Source organism: Electrophorus electricus, chromosome 21 (genome assembly GCF_013358815.1).
Source record: "Electrophorus electricus isolate fEleEle1 chromosome 21, fEleEle1.pri, whole genome shotgun sequence".
Classification (NCBI taxonomy): Eukaryota; Metazoa; Chordata; class Actinopteri; order Gymnotiformes; family Gymnotidae; genus Electrophorus; species Electrophorus electricus.
Window position 1 is genome coordinate 10,451,081 of NC_049555.1, and position 10,255 is coordinate 10,461,335.

The following is a 10,255-nucleotide window of genomic DNA, read 5'->3' on the forward strand; positions in this document are numbered from 1 at the left end:
AAATCTTTTTTCTCTCTCCCACTCTCACCTACACACATGCGCCATCCATTTATTGCATGTTCACACTACGCTTTAACACACTCGGCATACGACATATGCATCATGTTGCTATAGAGATGTGATCTTGTGCAAACTCTAAAACCTTAAAAGCAAACAGTATGGGCTCGTTTATATCTCTCGGGTTTCCTTCACGATAAGATGTTATTAGATGGCGGGTGGCTACTCACTCATTAATCTGCAGAACAGCACATTAAATGCGAAGCACAAAGTGAGATATTAAATGTAGCAAATCACTTAAAGCTCGACCACACCCAGAGGTCGGTTACCAAACAAAAGATTTCATTTCTACAGCTACAAAACCAGAATAACAAAGTGGTCATGTGGATTAAACCCAGAACATATTTTTAAAGGCCATTAACATATCATAACAAATGTTTACAAAATGTGACCATTTACCTTTGAAAAAAAAAAAAAAAAAGTAACAAGATTACAATCTAAGGACTCGTTATTAACAACTAGCTTGACATTGCGGTATTTCTTAGGATGACTGTTTGGCCAGGTCCTCCAGTGGGAGGTTTTGCTATTTAAAGAGTCTCAGCTCTGTTCATCACATCAAGTGTTTTGATTTCTTCTCACCTCGTTCTCACTTCTGGTAGCAACTGAAAAAGAACATGTTAAATGGTAGATAAGCACATTGTTAGCTATTAAATAAAGAGTGAACCACATAAAAATAAATTCATGGACATCATTTAAAGCGTAGGACAGGTACGAAACAGCTGCAGGAGCCTTGGTGCGTAAAGTAGTTACTATATCAACCACACGACGGCAGTATTTTCAAAGCGCAGTCTCAAAGAACCAGCGTCTGGGCTCAAGTCAAGATAACAGACAATGTAATGTAATTACCCTGAGAACCACATGATGGCAGTGTTTTCAAACAAATTAAGAAGCAACCTGTTCAATTATTTCATGAAGTGTCCTTGATCAGACTTCAAAGGCACGTAAAAAAAATTCTACTTGACCTGCAGAATCACAATTCAGAAAAGGCAATTGCGTGCGTGTGATCATATCTCAGATTAATGGCCTACCACAAGAGCTCCCCAAGCAAATATTTCAGTGAAAGGTTGGCCTAGCTATCAATCTCTAGAACCATTCCAGCACACATCTCCTGAAACCCACACTATTCTCATTTCTATTTGGAATCTGTAACTAGTAATGCCTGTAATAGCTGTAGAATGTAAACAATTCCTTTCAACAATCAGCAGCCTCTAATACTCCTTGAACTTCTTGCATCAGGACACTGAATTTAATGGGGTTAAACCGAGATCGTACAGCAGCAGTAAACATCCCTGAAAGTAAAAAGTTGGCAACTGACCACCCCCCACCCCCCCCAACAAAAATTGTTTGAATGAAATTCCGGGATTGATTCCTTCAGCCCAGCACCCGTGACCTCTGATTCCTCTCTGGGAAACGGAACAAGAACAGTGTGGTCTGTTTGGGTGACAGAAGTCCGCCTGAAATAAAATAGTGCAAACCATCAAGCAGTACACAGGCTAGCAGAAAATAATAAGCATGCTGAAGTGGGTCATGAGCTGGGAAAGGCTAGAGACCTCTGATTTAGTTCACCGACTCCAGGGGGTGCTGGCACTCACCGTACACACCTAGGCACACCATATTTCAAATGAAAATTGTTTTTCAAAATTTCATTAAGTTGTCACAAAACGGAGCTGAATAAGTTTCTCGCTGGCAGATTGCGATGGATTGGGTGTTAATCAAGTTTTTTTCCCCCCTCTCCGTTAACAGGAAGTCTGCTGTGTGTACTTCCTCCCTCCTGCCTCAGTTCGCCAAACACTACGGCCCGTCTGTCTCTGCTGTTTAGTCTGCTCTGCTGAGTGGTGTGTGTGTGTGAGCACTGCATGTGCTGCAAGGTGGTCAGACCCAAGCAGAGGTGGTGTGTGTGTGTGCGCGTGTGCGGTCCAGACAGCCCCCAGCTGGATGCATAATTCAGCAGCAGTGGTTTGGGGGCCCAGACGGGCCACAGACAGAAGTGGTGCCTGTCACACACCCACAGCAGCACCGCCGTGGCACACTGGCACCCTTTGTGCGCTGGTGACATCTCTCCTGCAGCCATGTGTACGAGAATGTGGCAACAACTCTATTTGGGACCCCGAGACGATACGGAGAGGGCGGAAGTAAATAAGTAAGTAAATAAATATGGGGAAGAGGGTGGAAATACAACCGCTGAGCAAGACGCTGACGGAGGAAGGGTGGCTCTGCCACAAGCCTGATTCATGATGTCACGAGAGGGGCAGTGTCAAGGCTGCCAGAAGGCTCGTTAGTGTCGGCGGGACTGAAAATGGGGAGAGAATACAGGTCGTCACTGCTCACTGCTCTTTGGGGGTGCAACCCGCCGGTGGTGTGTGTGTGTGTGTGTCTTCCTAGAAAGTGAAAGGTGAAAAATCCACTTAGCACAAAACACGCATAGCACCTCACCGCTTTGAAGCCTTGCTAGCTTTCGCTGACACACACTCAAGTGATGTAAAGACTAGACAAGTGTTAATCCACAGTTAGTCATCAGTCCCAGAAGGTCGGTTCAGCTTTAGTCTATGGGGGAAGCAGCACCATGACCTCATTAAGACGCAATAACCAGCAGGGAGAGAAGAACATGGAGGAACTAGCATGGGGGGATATAAAGAAAGAGAGAGAGAATGCTAGAGAAAGTGAGTGATGTAAAGTCTGCAACTAATACTGAAGACTGGAGTCCATAAATGCTCAGGAAAGACTACAGAGGCTCAGCTAGCCTGAACAAAGTTTACTGCCTATTGTTTCAGCCCTCAGCAGTTGGTCATTCAAATGGAGGGATGAGTGAGTGAGTGAGTGAGTGAGTGAGTGAGTGAGTGAGTGAGTGAGTGAGTGAGTGTGTGAGTGAGCGAGGAGAGGGAACATTCAAAGAGCAAAATAGAATGTTTAATCGAACCCATTTTGGATGTCTAACAGTGCAAGAAAGAATCTGCACTGCAGCCACTCCTCCCTGCAGAACAAGGTGTGCAGTAGACATGACACATTTCACAGGCTCCAGCCAACCATCTTTATGAAAGATGCCTTTATTTTACAACTTTAAAAAGCAATTTAAAGCACAAAGATCGAAGTCTTTATATAAACATCTTGTGGTTTTTTTTTTCTTTTCCCTTTTTCCTGCATAAAAATGGTGGCATGTGCACATTGTGCTTGCATTGCAAACTCTGTCCCGCCTCTCGGGGTTGGGCGGTGGAGGGGTGGTCCTCGTTGTTTCTGCTGTCCAGCTCAGCGCTTTATTGCCTACTTCACACGCGACGCCTCACTTGTCAGCGTTCGGGACCGTGCAGAGGAGGAAGAGGAAGAGAGGAAAGGAACAAAGAAAAACAAAAATGTATCGAAAACACACATCATAACTACACAGTGAACCACAGTAGCAGCTCAGGAGGCGGCGTTGCACGTTGTCCAGAAAGAAAGAAAGAAAAAAAAAACACAAACAAACAAACAAACAAACAAAAAAAAAGTTACGAAGAAATTACGAATCCAATAAATGAGCAGAACACTACAGTTGTGCTTTAATGCTGTTTACACAACAGCGGACCCTAATGCAAACAATACCCCTGGCCTGAAACCAATTCAAGTTGTCTCATACAAACAGAGCTCAACATATGCCGCCGCAAGTTCTTGATTTTCCTTTTGAAAGATATAGCATTGCGCGCTAATATTAGCCGAACAGTTGCACACACCCCATAGTCATTGTGATTACAGTATTCTTATTCATTCCCCTCCCTAGTCTATAGAAATCTAATCTTACAAAACTAAAGATTACAAGGCATTTTCACCTTTACAGGAAGGTAGATTTACCCTTGTACACATTCTATTTATATCATAGCATCTCTCAACCAAAACAACAACAAAAAACAACCTAAAACAAAAGATGCTGTTCCTTTGTAGAATTGAGCACGCAGCACTTCTTAAACACCCCACCCCCTCCCCACCAAAAAAACCCCCTCAAACTTTAAAGACTTTGGTATGAACAAAATTTAAGTTTTACAGATGCTCATGGCAAAAAAAAACAAACAAAAAAAAACAAAAAACAAAACCATTTTCCCTTCTGAAGACTGACCCACCCTGCCTTTCTGTAGTTCCAGTAAGTGACAGGTATGAAATGTGCATAGAAGTATTCATGACAGAACACTGCAAAACTGATGTTGCCTTCTTATCCACTAAGAAAGAAAAAAAAGAGACGCTAGTCAGTTAACAGGAAGGTCTGATGTACCTCTAGTGCTGCATTAAGGATAGATTTAAGTCTCTGGAAAACACCTGGACGTTGCCCAGCAAACAGCTTATAGAAATAGTTCTCAGCATGTTAGTTTTTAATTTTGATTTTTTAACTAACAAGGTAAATCCAACTGTTGGTGTCTGCTAACAAAGACTGCTGATGCTGACAGCGTTAGAACACTAGAATAGACTGTGTGTGTTGGCAAAGCATGGTGGAGAGTAGAGATGAGGAGGGCGAAGAGAAGACGCTGCAGGGTGAAAGTTCTGCTACTGAGGTCAAGAGGGCTATGCCTCAGAAGATCAGGGAAGGTCAAAAGGTACACACACCCCAACCGCGCACACACACACGCACACACACACGCCTCAGCTAGGCTGGACAGGGTTGGGGTAGGTATACTCAGAGATGTTTCATACAGCTCTCACTTAATTGACATTCTGGGTTTCTTTGATGTTTGCTGTGCATAATGATAGAGTTAATTCAAATAATGACATTTATCTTAAAAAAAACAAAAAACTTTAGTTCATGGAGTTCCTTACAAAGGTTTTAAAAATAAACAAACAAATCAGTGCAGTGGTTTAGTTTAAGATGTAAAATTATGTAAAAACTGCAGTCAGTTGAATTCTATGAGCTTCTAGTTTAAACCTGTTATTGCAAAAGGGCCGAGGCGGACAAGCCAGCGTGAGAGAAGTCCACACAGGCGCTCTCGTCACAGACACGCATCAGACAGTCACAGGTCTGCAGGCGGTGGTGCGGTCTCAGACAGGATGTAGGCTCTTGCGCTTCTCATTAGCATGAAGCAACTTGAGCACCTTGCTGCGCTTTCAGCGACAGGAAGTGTGGTTCCCGGGGGCCCTCTCTGAGTGAGCACCCGTGGCATGTGGCTGTCGGGACGACCTCACACACTTCCAGACTTTTGCCTGACCAACTTCCAATATGCCTGGGTCAGGATTAAAGATTAAGGGGTCAGTCACAGACCCAGTTCAGACCATCAGGCATGGGTAACACCCTATGAACCAATTTGAAAGATATTCATTCCTTTTCTATATTTTTTCACATGCTTTTCTGTGAAAAGGCAAAGGGAAACATTTGTTTAGCATTTGCACCTGTTCAGGTCCTTCCTGTACTATGGCAAAATATCTGCATGTTTAGGTCCCAAAGCCCACCTAACAGACCCAGCCCTGGCAACACTGCATACCAGCTCACGCCTACACTGAGGCTTCATCAACACTGCATTATGTAGCAATAAAATTGTAATTTGACATTTTGTCCATATTGTGCATCAACAAAAATGTAGTTAAAATTTAGCCTACATGAAAATATCCAGTACTTTACTTCATTCTTGCAAATAAACCATTAGTGTGTCTTTGTTGTGAACTCGCTGTGTCATTTGAGATTTGTTCCATCAGCTGATCTGGCGGCCGAGGGTCAGGCTGACTCAGACAGCAGCTTTGCCAGGTTCTGCAAGCAAGCCCGTGACCTTGGCAGGTAAGGATCATTGCACCAGAGACAGCTCTGGGTTATTTGTTACACTTTTGGGTAATTTGTGAGGACCCATCATTATAAATGCACAGTGATGTTTCTGAAGCACATTCCTTTGTGAGTATCCGGAACTCAGCCCAGACACGTTACATTTTTTAGGACCGTGCAAGCCAGCACAGGCAACATGAGTAGCCCTTCAGCGGTCACGAGTCTCCTGGCTAAACACACTGGAGGGGTGGTGGTGGAGTTCAAGGAAGCCGGATGCAGTCAGGACTGTGTGGTCTGAGGTTTGCTGCTGAGCTAGGAGCATGGGTATGACAGCATGGTACAGGGCATGGGGATATTTTTTGCTAGACATGAGGTGTAGCGTTTCCTTTCGGCTGCCAAACAACAGAATACAGGCGTTCAAAAACAGCTCATTTTAAGGACGCCAGCTCAAGGTTATGGCTGAGGGCATTTTGAAATAAATATACATATCTTATATCATATATGCACGTCAATACTAGAAGGATGTATGTACTTCCTCCTTTTTTAATCAAATTATTATTAATTCTTTAATTTTGGCTAGATCAAATTAGCTTTGATTCTATATTACCACAACCTGTTTTGCTACCCCATCAGAAGAAAGTACTTTGTGGAAGAAAGCTGCACCATTAGCCATGTTATCCCCAACCCTGAAGGATGTTTAAACATAGCTAACACAGCAGACACACAGCAAAACACACACACACAGTGCAGCGCACGCACGCGCACACACAGTGCAGCGCACGCACGCGCACACACAGTGCAGCGCACGCACGCGCACACACAGTGCAGCGCACACACGCGCACACACAGTGCAGCGCACGCACACACTGCAGCGCACGCACACACTGCAGCGCGCACGCACGCACACTGCAGCGCGCACGCACGCACGCACTGCAGCGCGCACGCACGCACGCACTGCAGCGCGCACGCACGCACTGCAGCGCGCACGCACGCACGCACTGCAGCGCGCACGCACGCACACACTGCAGCACGCACGCACTGCAGCGCGCACGCACGCACACACTGCAGCGCGCACGCACGCACACACTGCAGCGCGCACGCACGCACTGCAGCGCGCACGCACACACACACTGCAGCGCACACGCGCACGCACGCACACTGCAGCGCGCGCACACACAGGCACACTGCAGAACACACACACACACGCAGAATGCACACGCAGAACGCACACACGCACGCACACGACAATATTCGCATTTGTACTTATTAGAACCTCTAGCATAGAGTTGATGAATACATGATGAGCAATTACAGCTTCAAATCCAAATGGATCCCACGAGATCCTCTGCTGTGCCCCACGGCTGGCACCTGCAGTGGGCTATGCTGAGCTCATCCTTGCCAGCTCATCTCCCTGCAGGCTGCTGAGTGCCCTTGCCGCATCCTGCCAGCCCTCTCGCCCTGGACCACTGGCTCTAGTTGTGCTTGGCCCGGCCCCCTTTCAGGTAGCTCTTCCAGCGCTTGACAAAGTCCTTGAATATGGGTGAGTCGTCTATGGATGCAAGCAGCTGCAGCTGGTTGATGTGTGTGGTGTGGTAGTCCCAGCGGGCAAGGTTGGGCGCCGTGCCCAGCATAAAGTGCCGCAGGTCGTAGATGGTGCCCGAGCCCGTGTCAAACAGAGGCACCATGGCCTTGAGCGACTCCATGCCCCTGCTGTAGAGCTGGGCCGCCTCGCGCCTGTCCACATCACCCGCTGTTTGGGTGAGGTCGTACAGGCCGATGAGTGAGTAGATGAAGCCATTGAGGACGAAGGATCCGGGCATGGTGGGGTACTCCTCGTACCAGTCGTACTTGTTCATGAACACGGCTTTTACCCCGTGCTGCTCCGAGGGCAGCTTGTAGGGGCCTGTGGCCCGCAGGGCGGCCCTCAGGTACGTCTCGTCCCTGGTGAGCAGGTAGGCTCGCACCAGCGTGGACATGGCCTGGCCCTGGGCCATGGCCGAGTACCAGCCGGGCTCCAGGGGCCGGAAGCCTTCGCCGAGCTTGCGTGTCACCATGATGGGCCACCCACCCCGCTCGTCCTGGTTCCGCACCAGCCAGTCGCTGGCAGCGAAGAAGGCGGCCATGTGCGCGGTGGTGGAGATGGTGATGTTATCGATGGCCCCCCGGCCCCGGAGCAAAAGCTTGACGACTCGCCGTGGCATCGTCTTGGTGGCCTTTACTGCCTTAGTGTTGGACAGACCGATGCCCTTGCGGAGGTCGGTGAGAAGGTCGCGGGTCACCGTCGTCCAGGTTGTCCGAGGGCCGATCCCGTAGGTGATGTCGCGGTCTTTGAAGGCGATGAGCTGGGTGGAGGTGACGTAGTGGATTATGAAAGGAGGCCCCTTTTCTGTCGTCTCCAGGACGACGGACACGCTGCCGTTGGAGGTGAACTTCAGATCAAAGGAGATGATGAAGTCCTTCGAGTTGCCCAGGGTGAGAGACAATGCCTCTGAGGTCTCTGTCAAAGACAGGCAGATGGTGCGGCTGGTAAACAAACCCTGCTTCTTCTCCAAAGCACATGCATGCAAAACCATGCAAAGAGGCCCATGCCTGGTAGAGCTCTGCGTTTTCCCAACCAAGTCCTCAGGGAGCCCCAGCCGGTCCACAGTTTTGCTCTGTCACAGCTGCAGGCACACCTGCCTGACGGCTTCAGCAGAAAGAATGTGGACTGTCTAGAGGTTACTGAGGACTGGATTGGGAGACACTGGCACACCTGTGTCAGAAAGAAGCTCTGAGGGTGCTGAGTTCACATGTGACACTGTCCCAGTGGTTAGTCAGACTCATAGAACAGAACGTGGAAAGGGAATGGGGTATTCGGGGGGTGTAATACACTCTTGCACACTTGAGGAGAAAGTAAACCCATCTGGAAGGGCAAACCGCTCGGAGCTCGTCCTCTCTCCCAAGCACATGGCAGTGACTCTGGTTGAGGAAGCTTACTTCCACCATCGTCATCACTCCCTTTGTGCTGGGCTCCCAGAACAGCACCTCCATCGCCTGCAACGTTCAGCCCTCACTTCCGCGTGCGAGCTGTGCCTGAACAACAGCTGCGGCTTGCTGCTAAGTGACACAGGAGAGGGGCTGGGAGCTTTAGCCGCACGGGCGAAGATGAAACGCAAAGTCAGAGGAAGTGCGCAAAGCAGAAAGCTCGAAAGCAATAACGAGGGCGATAAAGGAGAGGAGGTGTTGGGGAGAGACCGTTTTAGGGAGCAGGCAGAGGACAGCATGGCTCACATGTCCCTGCACTGCTGTTTAATGCACTCATAAATCCATTACTTAAGGCAATGCAGAGAGCGCGAGTGGATTTGTACTGCACTCGTCTGATTAGCCCGAACCTCCATCCCTCCCTGAGTCAATAAAGGATGAGGGGAGAATACAGATACAGACACAGAGAGAGAGAGAGAGAGCAGTAAAAGTGAGTGAAAAGTGCAGTAAGAGACTGATGAGAGAGGTAGAAAGATAGGGAAACAGAAAGAGAGAGTGTGATTGAGTGAGGGAGGGAGGGAGGGAGGGAGGGAGTGTGTGTAAGCAAGAGAGAGCGAGAGAGAGAAGACTCATGCTGGAGTGGTGGATCCACCGCTCCCCGACTTGCTCTGCTCAGATCAATGCTCTAGGTGATGACACCAATTACTGACAGCCGGCACAACAGCCCAGCTAATTCTAATGGCTATTGATTAGAGCAGCGCTAAAAAGCCACACTGGATTATTAACAACAAAATACATATCGCTGGCCAATAAGAGACAAAGCTAGTGTGTGTGTGTGTCTGTCTGTGTGAGTTTACACTGGCCCCAACAGGCTAGAGATATTGATTTAGAGAAAGGCGGTAAGGATGCGGTGCAAGGCTGCTGATTGGAGAATTAATTGAGAACAGGCAGAAGAGGGAACTGGCCAGGCGAACAAGGGTGGCTGAGGACACAGATCAGGATGAGTAGATCAAGAAGAAGAATGAAAGCAACAAGACAATGATGGAGCGGCGTCTGGACGCGTCCCTTCTCCAGACAGGCTGACCCGAAAATCTAATGGCACAGAATGTATTCTAATGATATAATACAGCTATCAGGTTCCACAGCATGTCCTCCCAAAGCCCCACGCTGGCCTTGACCCTGGCCTCTCGTCTCAGACTGAATGTTGAACGGGAATCTGTGCACAGTCGGCATCCACAAACCAGGAACACTCGAGAAAGGTCGCTGCCTCAACACGGAGTTCACGTTTTTAAAACTCTGCCCACAGTGCTACTAATGCGCATTACTGTAGACATTACTGCAGGTTGCTCATGTTTTTACCCGTGGCTGCATCTGAGTGGGGGTAAAAAAAAAAAAAAAAAAAAAAGGATTTATACATTTCAAAAGAGGAGGTCACTTAATGCATCTTGTGTCAAAGCAGTGAAAACAAGCATACAGACTTTAATCCACAGACTACTGCTGTGCCAAGTGCCCATCCATCCAAATCCATCCATC

The 10,255-nt window shown here is 48.0% G+C and overlaps 1 protein-coding gene across 2 annotated transcripts in view; it reads right to left on the reverse strand.

Moving 5' to 3' along the window:
• Positions 1-6,933: 6,933 nt before the first annotated feature.
• The window catches only part of glceb (glucuronic acid epimerase b), a 36,847-nt gene continuing 33,525 nt past the window's right edge, over positions 6,934-10,255 (reverse strand). The window contains exons 5-6 of one of the 2 annotated variants that reach the window (XM_035520723.1): positions 10,082-10,093; positions 6,934-8,258 (exon numbers count right to left, since the gene is read on the reverse strand). In XM_035520723.1, the coding sequence (XP_035376616.1) occupies positions 7,234-8,258; positions 10,082-10,093 (1,037 nt within the window). In that variant the 3' untranslated portion in view covers positions 6,934-7,233. The remainder of the gene's footprint in view (positions 8,259-10,081; positions 10,094-10,255) is intronic. The other variant, XM_035520724.1, reaches the window with a different exon arrangement.